Raw genomic sequence first — 18215 nt, forward strand, 5'->3', positions numbered from 1 at the left:
TCCTCCCCGGGGGGAACAAAGAGAGGACAAATGAGGATTGATGATAAGGCACAGCAACAGGATTTAAAGCAAAGAACTACAATTACCTTGAGCCAAGAATAGGAGATGTGCTCAAACCTGACAAACTCTTAACACTCAGGGCATATAATGGAAGCAAATCTGTTCAGTAAAGCAACAACCCTCCAAAAGTCCTCCCATCTGGGCTATACTGCATACATTGTCGTGAATAATGGCTTAAAACACATGCCTACCTCAGCATTGATATTCAAGTTTGAAATTCTAGTTGAAACAATGTCTATGGAAAAATTAGACAAGTAAGGAGTGAGAGAACCGGCTGGTCAGGATTTCTAATTGGCCTGGGGCGCCCTCTGATGGCAGTAGTGGGAATGACTAAGCTTTCACTTTTAGCACATTGAGTGCTGCCCCGTTTTGGGGATCTAGCTGTTGAGTGACAACAATCCAGACCATTTTTCATGATATTTGTCACACCACAGCATACCGCCTTTGCTAGGCCCAATCCTGTCAGACCTTGGAAGCTAAGCAGGAAAGGACCTGGTCGCTACTTGGATGGGAGACCGTTTGGAAACACCAGGAAGCCTAGTGAATGTGGTGAGTGAGTGAGTGGTGGTGGTCGGAGGGGCCGATGGCGCAGACTGGTTGCCTTGCTTCTGGCTCATTTGAAAGGTGAAATCTAAGCTAAACAGAGGCTAGTTTTGATCAAAATCACAGATTTTATGCAATGCTGTCCTTTCTGATTAACTCCTCTCTCCAACTCTCTCCTCGTCTATCCTCTCTAGACGGACACTAACGTTATGGGAAGAGGCAAATGTCTAAATATCTCAATTTCAAGTCAGTATTCAACAACAACATTGTTGACACGTTTTGAAACACCGCGTGGTTCTCGGATTGAAGACTTTAACAGGATGTTTCTCAGCCGTCTTTGGATCAATTTTGACCATTTAAAAACTCAGAGAAACGTTAAAATCTCAACAGTTTTGCTCTTTCCACGGGAAACCGCTTTGCTTTGCCAAACACGCTCCAGAGAGTGAGAGAGAAGTGAACGAAGAAAAGAAACGCAATAATATAAAATGTGCAGATCATGACTTTTCACAAGTTTTTGATCGTCATTTATTTCACTTTTCCCCACTCAAAAACGAGTTGTTCCGCAAGCATATTGGCAAATATATGGCGCAATGATGAACACATTTTAATCGCACATGCTTAGAACATGTCATAGAACATACGGATTAAGGGCTTTATAAATGTGGAGGACACTTCAATGTTCCTTCTATGATGCAACAAAACCCAGGAAGACCAGAATAGAGCACTTCAGAAGTAGAAATAAGTCAAAACTGTGCAGAAATAAAAGTGAATTAAAATGCTTATACTATCTGGGAAGATAGTGTCACGCTCTGCCCAACAACACATTTGTAAAACATTCAACTTTAGGGGAGGAAATACATGTAACTGAGCAAAGCTTGTCATTACAGTCTAAACATTTGCATAGTGATACTGAAATTCACATAAACATCACGACCTTCCACGTAAATCAACCGGCGATGAGTGGGACTCACATGCGGCTGCTGGGTGGGATCTTGCGGCCGTCTCTGTACCATGTGACCTGAGGCTGTGGGTAGCTGTGTATCCGCGGAGCCGGGATCACCGCGCCGTCGCCCTGGGAGACGGACTGAGAACGCTCGCCCTCCTCGAAACTGCCCATAACTGCAAACCACACAGAACAGAGGATAAATTCACCGGGAATCAGATTCAGAGTTTGTTTAATTCTCAGCAAAACCTCCCAGTACAGTTTTCTTCTTTTCTTCTTCTTCTTACTACTTTCTGCTAGCCTTTTTTTTAATTGGACATTTTGTTTTTGGTAATTTATTACTTTTTACATTTGACTGTTTTAAATAATAACCTTTTTTTTAATTGAACATTTTGTTTTTGGGCAATTTACTTCTTTTTGCCTTTCACTCTTAAAAATAATCTTTTTAAATTGGGCCTTTTGTTTTTGGTTGCATGCAGCCTTAAGAAACTTTATCCACTAATGAAATGAAAACAATCTTATCTTAACTCATTACTCAAACTCAAAAAAGTATAGAAAACACACCTATTTGTTGTACAAGCTCTCTGCTTCACACTTCTTACATGTCTCTTAAAAATACAATACGCAAGGAATAATCAGAAAATGGTCTTCGAGGTTTGACCCTGAAACGCCCACACGATTGAGCCACACTTTCTATAGCTCAATGTACCTTAAGACGAGTCGCGGTCACATTACTTTTCCCTGTCAAGGGTGCCAATCTGAGGACATTTCACTATTCAAAGGATAGAATATGTTGTTATGTATTCATTTTACATTATTAGGAAAGACCTACACTGCTGTAATGTTTTGCGCGGAACTAATTGAATGCAATGTAATCTATTATCACCATGTTTTCATAGGGTGTTTTTTATTGATCTGAGAACAATATGGGTAATGACTTAAATGGGGAGACAGAGGTGTGCAAATGTGTGCAAATTCATTCCCGGCCTCTGCATATTTATAACTATGCCCATACAATCCCAGTCCCTCTCCATCCCTCAGCGTGGTGAACGACGGGGGCTGCTGTGGCCCATTATCTGCTAATACACTTCATTTGTTACACAGGTTATTTATTCTGTCGCTTCATTACTGCACAGCAGCTGTTAGCGAATACTATAGCGATGACGGGAGTTCATGACCAGGCTTTGTGCAAGAGTTTGGCTTTAAAACGCATTATGTGTATGGGCCAAACTTCAGAGTCGGGAGGGCAAGTTTATTTGTAGAGCACAAGGTCATTCAAAGTGCTTCACAGTTGCAAAAAAATTACAAGGAGGCAGATCAAATCAATCCATAAAACATATACAGTAAAAGGCAAAGAGCGCAGATAAAATACTTTCAGTTGTCATAAGCGCGGCTAAAAAGAACTCGTTTTCAGCCTCGATTGGAACGTCGTCAGATTTGTGGCCTGTCTGACATCTCCATGAAGACTGTTCCATAAACACAGCCTCACTGTGTTTATTATTGACACATTCTCAGAGCCTGAGACGGTTCATATGGTTCTAACATGTCAGAGATGTACTTTGGTGCTAAACCATGAAAAGACTTGTGCACAAGCTGAGCTGTTTTAAATTACATTCACTGACAAAGCCAGTGCAGAGACCGGAGCACTGGACTAACATGGTTGTATTTGTTGGTTCTTGTCAGGACTCGAGCAGCAGCGTCCAGGATGTTCTGTAGCTTAGTTTGCATGCATGGATAAGTCTCTCTAAGTCTGGTTTTGACACTATTCCTCTGATCCTAGCAATGTTTCTCAGATGGTAAAAAGCTGCTGATGTTATGGCTTTGATTCGGCGGTTTAAGTTCAGGTCTGAGTCCGTGATTACTCCTAGTAGATTTCTAACCTGATTTTTCAGTCTGGGAAAGCATAATAATAATAGTAGTTATTATTAGTATAATAGAGTTAATAGATTTAATTTATCCATTAACTAACTATTTTGACTATTCTTTTTTATGCTGGAGTGTGTTTGTGTGGGGGGCCCTGCCCACTGAGGCCCCCTGTGCGCTCAGTGCCTGCAGCTCGGTCCTGTCTGGACTGTGCAGAACTCTCTGGCGGCACAAAGTTTGCAAACTTTAATCAGGAAACTCTGGAGGACGCCTGAGATTCGGTTTGATGTTGCATTTGTTACAGTTACAACACGTCAATCAATCGTTTTGTGTAGCCCAACATCATAACAGGAGTTGCCTCAATGGACTGTACACACATTAAAGCAATGGTATAAAACACGACAATGTAAAGTTTAGGCACATGTGAGGAAAAAAAAAGACTCCTTGGCTTGGCATCATACGCTTCGTTTTTCATTTCCTAATTTTGATCTTTTTTTCTGTGAATATGAGGCCAAATTTCATCAAATAAAAAGCGTGATCAGAAACTTCAGAAGCACCGAAGCTGCTCCCAGTGCCACGATCTGCCTGACTAATGCTTTCCGCTTTGAGCGAGGCGGCTGCACGGGCACCTTTTACACGCCGCCTCGAAAAGGAGAGAGATACGATACTCTCATTCATGTGTGTAAAAAACGGGTCTGTGAGATCCAATTCTTATGCAAAGAGCCGCATTATTAAATACACCCAATCATGGAAAAAGACGCACTCTGATTGGCCAAGAGCCGCTGGTATGACTCTTGGGTTAGGTGTTATGTACCACATGTGCTATTTTTTGACACTCGTCTATAGAGGGTTACAACAGGAAGAACAACATATAAGGCGATTCATCTGAGGCACTTTGATACCAAAAAGTTACTCTCTATTTCTGTCTGGGTGGCTGTAGTGTTTAATCCAAGTTTAATCCAAGTTTGTCACATCCACTAAACATCTCTCAAACGTTAACCCTAACCAACTCTAGGTGAGAGCAGGCTAATGTATTTCTACAGCGGACCTTCGCAGAGGAGCCAATCTCCGAAACATCGCCGTTAACGAGATGAGGAGGCTTAAGTAAATCAAAACGACATGCTATTTTTTTTCCCCTTTGTTTTGTTTCTTTGCCATGTAGGAGCGACAGATGTTGTTGACAAAGGCGTGAGAATCAAATAGGCAGCGGTCATATTTAAATGAAGCAAAGTTAAAAACAACCACGGAGAACAACGCGAGTCTAACGAGACGCTGAGTGGAACAGCTGTCGGGGTTGGTGCCGCTCTCGGGGAAAATGCCGGGTGGATGTTTCACCCCTCCAGCAGATGGCGCTCCCTGTAGGCCCCCAGGAAAGAAAGAGGAACCAAACCACAGAACTCTTTGTAGTGGATCAGGCCTGAGGTCTGAGACAAACACTCCCTTTCAGTTACTTTCTCAACTTGCACATTTTCTTTTGCACAGAAGTTGTTGCTCTTCTATAACAACACCACATATGTTTTGTACTAGTGTTGTCACGACCCGAACAGTATCTATGTGACATAAACATGCAGGGGTCGGTTGCAAATATGTGAGATGAACCATTTTCATATTATATGTTGGTTGCACTAAATAAGGCAAGCAGAAGAAGTTTCATACTGAAAAAAATACTTTTTCCTAGATCTTCAGACTTTAAAACGGGTCAGTTTGACCCATAACATAACAGGAGGGTTAAAAGGTATGTAAACATTTGCTCCAAAATATAGGTAAAACTCTGAAATAAATGTTTCCGTATATGAAACAAAAGTATAATGATACTTGCCACTCATTTTGCTTCTTTGCAATGGCGTTGCTAAGCTGTGAAATCATTCACATTTCCTCTATAATAGGGGTGTCAAACTCATTTTGGGTCAGCTCCCATGGCGGGCCGCGGGCCACATGTAATCATTTTTATTTTTTTCAATAAATGAATAATAATAAGCTGTGATTTGGTCAAAGCCCCAACTTGACTGTAGCTTCATTAATAACAACGGCTTACACTTGTATTGCACTTTACAAGCCTGTGTCACAAGTTCCTCAAAGTACTACATACGTGTGGAACTCTTTCCTCTTTTTTTATTTTATTTAATGCCCCCTATTGGCTTAAATGAGCATTCTGGTTATTCTTTAAAAAAAAATCATAACTCTGCCCAGGAATGGGCTGGAGAATTTTTTTTTACATACTCTGGAATTTATGCTCTACAGGGCAGGGGCCGGATTAAATCATCTCGTGGGCCGGATCAGGCTCGCGGGGCCGCATGTTTGACACCCCTGCTCTATAATGTTGATATCTCTTCAAACAGTAACAATATTTAGATGTGTGCTGTGTGGCAAAGTTGTTTTTTTTTGTTGAGTAAAATGTTGTAATTTCCATGACTTCCTGGATCTTTATTTTAATTCATTGCTATTTCTTTCTTTTTTTTCCTTTACTACCTCATGACAGGATGCCATGATCATTTATTTTTCGTGGGCACTGTTTTTATAATTGAGCTTGGCCTTTTCCACACTACTCTGTCTTTCCACGATGCATCTATTACACCAAATGGATACTCACATGCCACCTGGACCTCTGTCCGTCTCTGCAGCAGCGCCCCGACTCGGTTCCGGACAATGCAGCGGTAGAATCCGGCGTGAGATAGGTCCAGCGACGGGATTAGGTACCTTCCAAAAACAAACAGACAAAAAAAACAACAACAACAACTGATTAGTCATTTCTGCACGGCTAATTGCAACCAAAACACGAATCTAGAGAAACAACAAATATTTGCATAAAAATCCTGGCCTGCAATATGCACACAGACTTTATCTAATAGTCTAACAAGGGCGCTGAGGACATTGGAGCTTAGCCATTGTTTATTCCGATGCGCTCGGGAGGCTAAACCAGCTAGCTCTCCAAAGACGCACTTAAGGCAGGAACAACAAACACCTGATCTACCTATCCTCACACACACATACATGAGTAATCCCCATAGGATGATGTCTGAAGGAGCATTAACTTCCCTCCATGACCTTGACTCAGGCAATGCCGTCACTTAGCCCATAGGGGGCGGCACACGCTATGGCAAATTGCATTGGCGGTCGCATCTGGATCCGCAGCTGACGCCGGGAGCGTTGAAAAGGCCAGGTAAAGATGGATAAAGTGGGGGAAAGCTCATTAGGACCCGTGCCAGAGATGCTAATAATGATATAACGAGGGGAGTGAGGACGCTATCTGTTTGCAAGGAGTGTTTTGGCCACATTTGCACGAGAGGGAGAAGAGGGAACAAGCAAATGGGATTTTGTATGTAACTTGGGAAAAAATTAAATCTAATCATGCATGAAAGTGGACATGATAGTTTCGTTAGCATATTCATGGTGACTATATTGAATTTGGGCAATGCACATTCATCAGTATACGGTAGCATTGTGCATCAAAATAATAACATGCCAGTTATAGTAAGCTACAGTGACATGCATAAGAGAAGCCATTATGAAAAGCATTCAATACAAGGACGAGATGGTTCTCTTCAAAATGCAAAAAGAAGAAAAGAGAATGAAAACATGTACCGTCACATGTCACTGTTCTTTTAATCTCTAAACCAAGTGCATTTTCTCCAGCTCAGCTTTACCCAAATCTAAAAGCTTACAGCCAATAGGCCTGGGTAACTCATTTGAAAGCTTAGACCTATACAAACTCATTTAAACCCCTTGCGTTTTTGTCGCATTGTAGTCACATTTTTGACATTTATTTTCATCGTTTTTTTGGCACTTTGCTGCCACTTTTCTGTTATTCTTTTGCAGCGTTTTTTTTTTTTTTTTTGCTTTTTCATGTCAGTTTTGTCAATTTACTGTTGCTCTTTTGTGGCGTTTTTGTCATCTTTCCGTCACTTTTTCCGTCATATTTTTGTCACTTTTTCCGTCACATTTTAGTAACTTTTTCGTCACATTTTTGTCCCTTTTTTTGTCACATTTTTGTCACTTTTTCGTCACATTTTCGTCATACTTTGGTCACTTTTTTCGTCACATTTTTGTCACTTTTTCGTCACATTTTTGTCACTTTTTCGTCGCTTTTTTTGTCACTTTACTGTTGCTCTTTTGTGGTGTTTTCGTCACATTTTCGTCACTTTTTGGTCATTTTTTTGTCACTTTTTCCTTCACTTCCTTGTCATTTTTTCATTGTTTTCCCATCACTTTACTGTTATTTTTTGGTTGCTTTTCTGTCACTTTTTTGCTGAAGCTTTTAGATATGGGCAAACCCAAACTGGAGAAAATGTGCTCAGTTCAGGTGGGAGGTAAAAGGTTCAATAAATTCTTTGCAGAATTATATAAAAAAAAGTAATACTAAACAGCTAAAATTGTCTTTTGCGATAGCAGATCCAAAACTCTGCAATGCTTTACCCATTGAGATACGTTACCCTTGTCTGAAGACAGTCTGAAGAGCTTTTTTCACATCCTATTGTTATTGTTGTGAGGCACTTTTGTCAAATTTGGTTGTTATAAAAGCGCTTCACAATAATAAAAGGCTGACTGGTTTTGAAACAAATTCGAACAATTCATTCAGGCTTCTTTCGTGCAGCAGGGGCAGGCTGCTGAAACAAATAACTAAATAACCAGCTGAAATAAACATAACCACTGTGTTTTCCAGCTGCACTGGCACAGAGATGAATCATTTGGATTTATCCACTGCATGGCTGTGCAACAGTTGATAGTATCACAGTGAATTTGTACAGTCGAAGTAGTTGTTTAACCTGAGTTTCGTTTGCAGTTGACAGTGCACTGACCTCTGTGCAAACTTCGTCAGATGTATTTCTTCCCAGCAAACGTCAGGAGGATAGAAACCACCGGAGACTTGACTTTTACTACAACTTTAGCTTTTTGCTTCTGGGCTCCCCACAGCAAACATGTGCCTCCAGTGAGCAGTGCTTCCAATATTCACTGTTTCACAGTTGGGATGGTGTTCTTGCAAGATTCCTCCTTTTCCCTCCAAACGTGACGATGGTCATTATGGACAATTTTTTTTTTGTTCTCTTTTTTTGTCAGATCACAGGATATGTCTCCAAAAAAGTCTTTATCCTTCTTATATTTGAAAACACCAAACTGGCTTTTTTGTGTTTCTTTTGGAGTAAGAGCTTCTTCCTGGCAGAGTACCCTATCAACCCATGTCGGCACAGTACTTGTTTCACTCTGGATAATGACGACCTCTTACCAGTTTCAGCATCTTCACCAGGTTCACATTTCAGACACAGCACGTTCATCTCTGGGACACAGAACACGCCTTCTTTCTGATCTGTATGATGACTGGTCATCTCCATCATTGTTTTAACCAATAAACCTGGAACCTTCAAGTGTCTTGAAACTGCACCCCAGGATGAACCAGACTTGTGCTTCTAAGGTCATGACAACGTCATCTGGGCTTTCCCAAATTGTTTAAAGGTAAAGTAATCTTAGTGTATGTAAACATTTGTAAAAAGTAATAAAAAATCTCTCATTCTTCTCGAATTTGACAAATGGAAATAATTTTTAAAAATTCAGATTGACCTAAAAAAAGAAAAGTCAATTCAGGTTTAATGTTGACAGTGAGAAAAAATGCAAATGTATCTTTTCATGAAATGTATGCAAACATATGGTTCCCGGTGTTACTTCCCTATTGATGTTAGGAGCTCAAAATATGTGTTGTACAAACCAAAAGAGAATTATTCACAACAATTCAGTCACTTTTAAATGCATAGATCAGCAATGGAGTTAGATATAAACGGACACTTGGGCTATTTCAAAAGCTGCCTCAGATAAAAAGTCAAATATCACTGAATGAAGAAATTAGCCCACAGCAACTTGTTTAATTTGAAATTCTCTCCCAACACACTTGTCAAAACAAATCCTTGTAGTGGGAGGTGAAACATTTGCCACCATTTGCCATCTCTGCTGTCGGGATCTGAGAGTTTCTATAGTAACCGCATGCGGCGTGTTTGACAAAAAGTTTTCAGGGGATTTAACGACCTTTTTGTTTCAGAAGTTGGTTCCATGAATAATAAAGTTTGGAGATGAGCGAACGCTGATGGCAACAAGTGAAGGAGGGCATTTTTGCAGGTTCAAAAGAGCTCTCCACAAGCTGTGAGCAATTTCGTGCTCAAGTTAGTGATTTGTCATTGGTTTGAACAGGGTTTTAAAAGTTGGCGGAAAGGGTAAGGAGAGACAACAAAGAAAAAACAACCTTTATGTCCACCTCCTCACCAGTGGACCCAACATTTGTGTGTGATGTCTGAAACCTAGACTTCACAGGGTTTAAACCTCTTACTTGACCAGTTTAATTTTACCCAAAGGTTCTCGATTGGAGCTTACAGCCTGTAGCGCAGGTTAATAACCTCATTTGAAAGCTAAGACCCACAAAAGTCAAAAAGTCAAAAGATTTTTCCTTCCGTTGTTGCCACTTTTTTGTCACATTTTTGTTGCTTTTATGTCATGTTTTTGTTGCTTTTTTGTCATGTTTTGTCGGATTTTTGCTGATTTTATGTTGCTTTTTCGTTGCCTGTTTTGTTGGGTTTTTGTCACTCCTTTTGTTGCTTTTCTGTTGCTTTTTCATCACGTTTTTGTCGCCCGTTTCGTCGCATTTTTGCCACGCATTTTGGTGAGTTTTTGTCGATTTTCTGTTGCTTTTTCATCGCCTGTTTTACTACGTTTTTGTTACTTTTCTGTTGCTTTTTCATCACGTTTTTGTTGCTCTTTTTGCAGAAATTTTTGTTTGCTTTAGTCATGTTTAGTTGCTCTCTTACGTCTCGTTTTTGTCGCTATTTTGACACTTTTTTCAAGCAGCTTTTAGATTTGGGTAAAGCCAAACTGGGGAAAATGTGCTCGATTCAGGCGAGGGATAAGAGGTTAATACTGAGGTGACGGTCAGGCTGTATTGAAATCAAATTTTCTTTTTGGACACGGACATTCCTAATGGATAGTATTTCTGAAATGAAAAGGCCTGTGTTTAGGAATGAAAACTGGCATTTAGTTTTCAATTTTAGATGGATGGCAAATTATTCAAGTTGAAAGGACTCCAGACCATAGGGGAAATGTGGAGGATTTGTCGTCCCAAACAAGCATTGAGCAAGTGCATTGAGCAGTTTTAGCCCCACTCTACTTCTCACTCCAAACCAATTAGTATCAAAAAATCTCAAGCAAAAGATCAATTCAACCAATAACAAGACACAAATTGCACAAAAAGCTGTGATATATTTCATGCCCGGCCTGCTATTGCACTATTTTAAACTTCTATACAATGTCATACACTTACGCAAGCGTATACAACTTGAAATATCACTCTGCTCGTATAAGCTGATGCATACAAGTACTGACTCCCCATGAGCAGGCTGGAGGGCGTGCTGAAAGCCTGTTAATATCAACAAAATACAGCGCGCTATCAAAGCTCATTAGCAGCAGCGTGGTGCGGACCCGGGGGACCAAACGGGTTTCAGCCCAAAGTCTGTGAAGCCTTAATCAACTGATCACGAGGCGCCATGATGATGTGTGGCCTGTCATATGTGCCATCAGCCAAATTAACACAATTATGTATGTGTGTAATGCATGGGTGGAGATGATAAGGTGGTGCAATGATGTGTCGTGGAGAGCTGTTTTAGTACGGGAATGGGGATTTGATTTAAAATAGATATAGCAATTATCATGATCCTGACCAACTCATAAATCTGCTGAGGGCAATCAAACAAGCAATACATCACACTGATGTGTTGAAGGTTCTGGGTTTAATGTTCAGGTAACATAATTTGTTCTCTTGCTCCCACACTCTGGCCCCTTACCACTGTCCCCAAACATTGAATGTGCTAGAATAACCCCCAGTGAATGAATGTGCCTTATTTTCCGGACTATAAGTCGCTCCGGAGTATAAGTCGCACCAGCCTTGGCAACTACCTGGACATGGTGGCGTAAATGCACCGATTACAATCCTCTCACGGCATCACATTGTTCAAGCTCTCATTTGTGTCATGTCATAAACCTCAGAAATGTGAGCCAAAAGTGATTTTGAAGACAGCTGAGTGCAGTGAGGGAGATGTTTTTCATTAGTGTGTATTGGGGCTGCCGGGTCAGAGGCAGGGGAAGTTGCAAGTGTGTTTTCTTGACCAGAGACACCAGGGGGAGATGAAAGACCCCCAATCATCATCTAGATACATAAATAACAAAGATGTGAAATTCTATATTTTTATATATAAGTCGGACCTGAGTATAAGTCCCACCCCCAGCCAAACTATGAAAGAAAGTGTGACTTATAGTCCGGAAATACGGTTAGAGCATAATCTGAGTGTATGCACGAAGGCACAGGGGCGGGTTGAACCCTCGCCTCACCGCAGCATCGTCCCAATGGGGGCTGCGTGTGTGGAGTTTGTATGTTCCCCCGGGTCTGCGTGGGATTCCTCCGGGCGCATTGCTTTTTCCTACCTCTGAAAACATATGTGTGGATGGCTTGGACTCACCGTGTAAAAGGCATTCTGAATCTCAGCATGACCTTTAATGTTAAATAAGGGTAGAGGACTTTATCAAACACATTTTAATTTTTTGGTTTGTTTGCTTCTTATAAACAGGCCTGCATCGTTAGATACTATATGTGCGTCCAAACCTATCCTGCTCTGACCATACCCTCATACTCATTTCGTGCATGGGGTTTGGATCTTCACAATTGGGCTCCGTTTTCAGGAGGGAGGGGTGAACTCCTTTTAAAGTTTGAAACAATTGGATCTGATTTTACCCAATTGTGCATTACTTTACATATGCAATGCACCCGAGTGAGTAAAGCAAGCTATCATAACTCTTGGGGGCAGCGGCCTTCCAATTCAATTTCTGGATATTTGGGAACCGAGCCAGAACGGATTCAAAGAGCTTCCTTTACTCTCGTATCCGCCACCATTGCCAAACTACAACCAGCAAATCCGGCGCAAATGCTTGACGTCACCTACGACACCCGCCTACCCCGCTCGCTGAATGGTAGGTTGAAATTCAACCGATGTAACGCGGCCACCGAGATCAGGCCCAGTCGTAACATGTAGGGAAATGATAATTGACCGGAGTTTACGCAGGGCTAAGGCCAGGCTAGTCCAAACCTCCAAACCCTACCACTAGAAAATAAGCACCGGGAGTACCGGGAAGAAACCTCCACAGGCATGGGGGGAACAGGCAAACTCCACACAGAAAGGTCACTTCTGGCTGGAGATCAAACCCAGTACCTTTTGGTTAAGTGTAAGGTTTCGATAATCACACTGCCCGAAACAAAGTAACCTTCCTTAGTAAATATGGGCCTGATTTACTAACTCTGGTGCTGGATTGCAAGTACGACTTCATGTCATTTTGTAGTGTTTTTCACCTGATTTATAGATTAGTGGCCTTTCAGAGTTTTGTGATACAAAAATCTCACCACCTCTTGCTTTTTACACTACTTTAGCACAAACTATATTTTCAGAATTGACCAACCACGTAGTAAATCAGGCCATTTAACTGATCTCAGTGCAAGCTACAGGCAAAGACCTTTTGCTGCCAGTCATGTTTGCCTTGTGTTGAAAAAGATGGAGTTAATTGGTTTGCATTTGACCGTAGCTGAACCGAAGAATCTCAAAGACGCTCTATTTTAGTCTTGACAGGTATGAAGATGTTTACCAAAGTTAACTATTTAACAACACCAGCAAGACTGAAATGAAATCTTTACTGTCTGGTAAAAAGCCAGTGTCTGACAGGAGCTGTTTTTGCCCCTGTTTTAACCTCTTTAGGGCCTAAGGAGAATTCACCCCTCAGCCTTAACCTTCAGTGCGACTTTACAGCGCTCCCCTCACTCCCCTCTCGCCACGCTGTCCCTTATATAATGAATACCATTAACCTTTGCCGAGACGACGCGCAGTGGCAGCAGGTGGGAGGAAGGGGGAGCCGGTGAGAGAGAGCGAGAGTGTTCGACAGAGATTGATTGATGTTCCCTTGGTCAGCGCACTCCGTCAGATCCCCTTTAATTAGCGGGGCATGATGAGGGGAGCGAGAGAGGGTTCTGAATGGGATGAAGAAGGAGTCGGGGCGACGGAGAGGGTGTAATTGAAGGAGGGGAAGATGAGGCGATAGAGCGTGATTGGCAACACTATAATCCCTCGGACACGGCGAGAAAGACATGGCGGAGGGAGGTGGGGCCAAGGTTAGCGCCGACATAAGGACAATGAACCTAATCGCAATGTAAAATCACTAAATGGAAGCCTGCTATACAAAAACAGGTTTTGTTGCCTTTTTTACGGTGTGTACATAATGAAGTGAGCACCGTTGTGTTTGTCTGAAAGTATTTCATGTAAAGATGTAGCGAGGGCACACGGCGTATTTTGCCAATATAGCAGGAAGGTCGGTGCTTGTTTCCCTTGTTCAGATTCAATCGAGCCTCCTCCAACGCCTTGTACCTGAGCGCTACGTGAGCTACGCAACTAATGAACTATTACCGACAGTGTGGCCTGACATTGATGTGCCACATAGCAGATAGATAATGTATGTATGGCAATAAGCACGCAAACTTTTCAATCAGAAAGTACACATTTCCATTTGATTGGTTTCAGTCACATGGCTTCATTTAGCTCAGAAAATCCACATTGTTTCATTTTGTGCAATTATATTTTATAGTGTTACACAGGGGTGGCCAACTAGTCAGAGACCAAGAGCCGAAATTTTCAACCTTGATCCTGTGAAGAGCCACAAAGGCACCGACCATTAGCGAGATCCAGGGGCGGTAGTTCATTGTGATTAAATAGAATGTGACCGTTATATTTAATCACAATAAACTATAACTTTATGCCTGGCCTTTTTCTTTTTTTTTTGTTCTATAATTGTGTTAGATTTAATGATTTTACTCCTCACCAAGATCGAAATACATGTATATTAACGGAAATTGCTCTGACTGAGACAGAATTAGATTTTGTTTCTTTTTTTTATTTTAAAGGGGCTATATCATGCTATTTTAGTCATTCCAAAGTTAAGTATAGGCATTTATATGATATATTGTACCTCTACCACTATGGAGCACTCATTTTTGTGATAAATATAAGTGTTTTCTGGAGGTATTTTTCAAACCCGGAAGACACAACGCTTCGATTCAGTTAACTCCGCCCCCTCTCTCCGCACATACAACTTTACCGTAATATAAATAAACAACAATAAGTGAAGTTACTTCACGATGCAGTTATACGGAGTTGACATCTGCAACACAGCTTCATAAATGGCTAACACACAAGCTAATATGCTAACACACAAGCTAATATGCTAACCCGCGTTTGGATTGACTCACCGCTCTGGTCCATCGCTGTTTACATTATGGGACTCGCGTTGGTTATAAAAGTTAATCCACTTTGATTCTGGCGAAGGTTCACCAAACATCCATCAGAGACAGTCACAGAAAAACAATATTTTGGTGATAGTCGCTGAATCCCGGAGAAAAAAACAGCTGAGTGGCCTCTTCCTGAAAAGGGTTGAATATAAACTCCTCGTCCTCGTAGCCAAACGCGCTTTTTTTCTCCGTCCGTGACATTATCGTTAGTTGAGAATAAAAAACAGGTGTGTTCAGAGTAGGTAACGAGCTCCATCTTCACAGCTGCAGCGCAAACATGACTGATCTGTTCAGACGCGATGTGTTTGTTTTGGCCACAGCTGACCTGGAAGCACCTCGGGCACATCCTTTTTTCTTTTTTTTTTTCTTTTTTTTTTCTTTTCTTAATTTTTTACTCTTTGTTTCTCTCTTACGACAGAAATAATGAAAAAGCTGTTTTACAAATTAAAATCAGGCCGTAAGCATAGAATTAAGACATTACATTACAGAAGTCGAGCACTTCCGTTCCGCTGTTACGACACAACTGAACACTCAGTCGTTCACCAGGAGAGAGAGGAGCAGCTGCTCAGAGAGCAGGATTCAGGAGGATTGCTGAGAGCTGCGTGAATGAAGCCACAAACCACTCTGGGGGTGTTTTTGATAAGGAAATAGCATAACAACATGGCTAAAAGCTCCAAAAAGTCGATTTTGCATGATATAGGACCTTTAATGCTGGGGTGTGTTTGTATGTGGGGCCCTGTGCTGTGTTTACGTGACTGAGGGCACGCGTGAAGAGTAGACAGGTACAAATGAACTCATCTAAGCTAAGGTAAGAACATATCTCAGTATGTAAAAACGGTGGCCTATTCCTTTAAGGCGGAGTCACTTCCGGCATCATCACCAACGGCCATCTTGCCACAGGGAAGCTTTCTGGCGGGCTCTGTGGTATCTGAAGTAAGGTACGAATACAAATCTTCCTATCTCTCTGAAATCAGATTTACAAACGGTTTGGTTTCTTACAAATGTTGTTAACGTGGCTATAATTCTGAATGGAATATGCTGAAATTGCAGATTTTCAGTACATGCACCATAAAACACAATGTTACGAGTGAGCGAGCTCCCTGTGGCAAGATGGCCACCGTGTGCGGACGTCGACCTCCATTGACCAGCAGCGCGTTCGAGACATCTAGCCTATATTATATGATATCTATGGTAAATACTGCTACAGTGGCGCTAGCCCACAGTTTAGCCCATTAGCCTGTTAGCTTCTTCTGATAGTGATGAACCATATCACTACGCTTTGCTAAATGTTCATGAACAAACCAAAAGCTGTAGACCAGGGGTGTCCAAACTTTTTTCATGGGGGGCCACATATTGGAGCGTACACGGGGTAAAGGGCCATGGGTCGGTGGTTAGTTCCACGAAACTTTCGAGTACGAGAGGTTTAAATTGTGCCTCATGCCTTTATTTATGCTTAAAACCTTAATGCCAGATCTGTCTCACAATAAAATGCTAGTTGTTAGGTTAGAATTGTGTAGAATTATTACATATTAAATTATTACATATTAAAACCATCTCTGATGATGTGAACCGATTCAGCAAGCAGCCCGAGGGCCACCAAAAATTGGTCTGAGGGCCACATTTGGCCCGCGGGCCGCACTTTGGACACCCCTGCTGTAGACAGAATACAGTCAGGACTTACATATGTCATGTCATAAACCTCAGAAATGTGAGCCAAAAGTGATTTTGAAGACAGCTGAGAGGAGTGAGGGAGATGTTTTCCATTAGTGTGTATTGGGGCTGCCGGGTCGGAGACAGGGGAAGTTGCAAGTGTGTTTTTTTGAGACCCCTGGGAGAGATGAATGACCCCCAATCATCCCATAAACACTTGTATTAACCCCTAGAGGAACTACGAAGAGGGATTTATTAAGGTAAAAAGTGACTTAGTTCTGCTTTAAACACAACAGCAACAGTTCTAGTATCCATGGATAGGTTTGATTCATGCGCATGGAGGCCAACAACCAGGCCCGTGTGAGTGAATATTACTACCATCATTGGAGTATCACGCCTTGTTTTTTTTTGCTCACGGAGATGATGTTTGACAGTTGAACACTTTCATCCTGTTGATGAGGGGTGACGACGAACCGTCAGGTACAAAACTAAACATGGAAGATCTTCAAATTCGGCCCGAAAACACGTACAAAACACTTAATCAGCGGCAGATGGGTGGAGGACGTGTTTGATTTCTGTGATGCCGGTTACACAGTTGTCCATTTGTTACACCGTCCCAACACTGAAGCCTTAAAATCAAGTCATGTATTCCGAGCGAATCCGTTAAAGATTTTGTGCAGGTGAAAGATTTCCTTCCAGGCGAGGCCGCATGTGCAAAATTTCAGAAGCGCTCAACATCTTAATTATGATGCATTGATTACATAACCGTCGGTAATATGAAATGTGGCGCCAAATGGCAGATGGATGCTGTTTATGCTATGTAAATACCAACTAGTAATTGCCATATGTCAGCTATAGTTGCTTTTGAAATTTATAATGACATACAATCAGCATTACCCCCCCGCCATTTCCATATTTGATTGACTGGATATTTCCGACAGACCCCCATTTGCTCAGCTGCCTCAATATTTGCATCAATTATTTACGGGGACACATCCTCAAACACACTGCGCAGAATTGCTCAAGAGTGGGTGCGCCGATCGATTACGTGCTTGAGGACAGTTTCGTGTTCATGCTGCATGATGTGTCACCCCCTCTTCAGACATGACTGTGGGGCCATTTTTAAATCCCCCTTGCTGAGAGCGCCACCTTAAGACCTTCTGCCTCCGTAAGACACATGTCAGGTAGGGTTGAATACCGGCGTTGTCCAATGAAAATCGATGTCCGGAGATTGAGTACAGGCCCAGTGGGACAACTGCACATGTTATATGTCCAACGCGAAGCACGTGGCAGATGGGGGGCGGCGTCTGTGGAAATAACCCATGGCCAAACTGTCTTTTATATCGCTATTGTGCGCTTGATTTGTTCCAATTGGGCAAGATAATACGGAAGCGTGGTTGTACAATCTTTTCATGTAGCCATTCAGTTGATCGCTCAAATCAGTGGAGCACTTTGAGAGGGGGAGCTGGCATTACTATACTTTTTATACATGTTTGATCATGCATATTAAAATGCATCTATAAATGTGACTTGGAACGTTAATATGCATTGTTCCAGACAGTAAACACATTTCTTTTGTAGAAATTCAGAAAGCCTACCACCCTATGACATTATATCAAAATGTGTTTTCTTTTTCAGATAAAACACATGAACATAGATGATTTTCAAGAGTGAAGGGAGACCTGCCGATTTCACGGAAAAAAAAAGAAGCTATTATCTCATTTTTTAAGCTCGAACAAAACTGTCCACAAAGTACTGTAGCCTGTATTTATCGTAACTATTTGCGCACACACTCCCACACTCCAA

General features: G+C 41.7%; 1 protein-coding gene across 4 annotated transcripts in view; it reads right to left on the reverse strand.

The window, feature by feature from the left end:
- sdk2b (sidekick cell adhesion molecule 2b) overlaps positions 1 to 18215 on the reverse strand; it is a 468981-nt gene that overhangs the window by 139720 nt on the left and 311046 nt on the right. For all 4 annotated transcript variants that reach the window (XM_079577058.1, XM_079577056.1, XM_079577057.1 and 1 more), the window contains exons 3-4: positions 6000 to 6106; positions 1575 to 1722 (exon numbers count right to left, since the gene is read on the reverse strand). In XM_079577058.1, the coding sequence (XP_079433184.1) occupies positions 1575 to 1722; positions 6000 to 6106 (255 nt within the window). The remainder of the gene's footprint in view (positions 1 to 1574; positions 1723 to 5999; positions 6107 to 18215) is intronic.

This window comes from Gobius niger, assembly GCF_951799975.1.
Source record: "Gobius niger genome assembly, chromosome: 19".
NCBI lineage: Eukaryota > Metazoa > Chordata > Actinopteri > Gobiiformes > Gobiidae > Gobius > Gobius niger.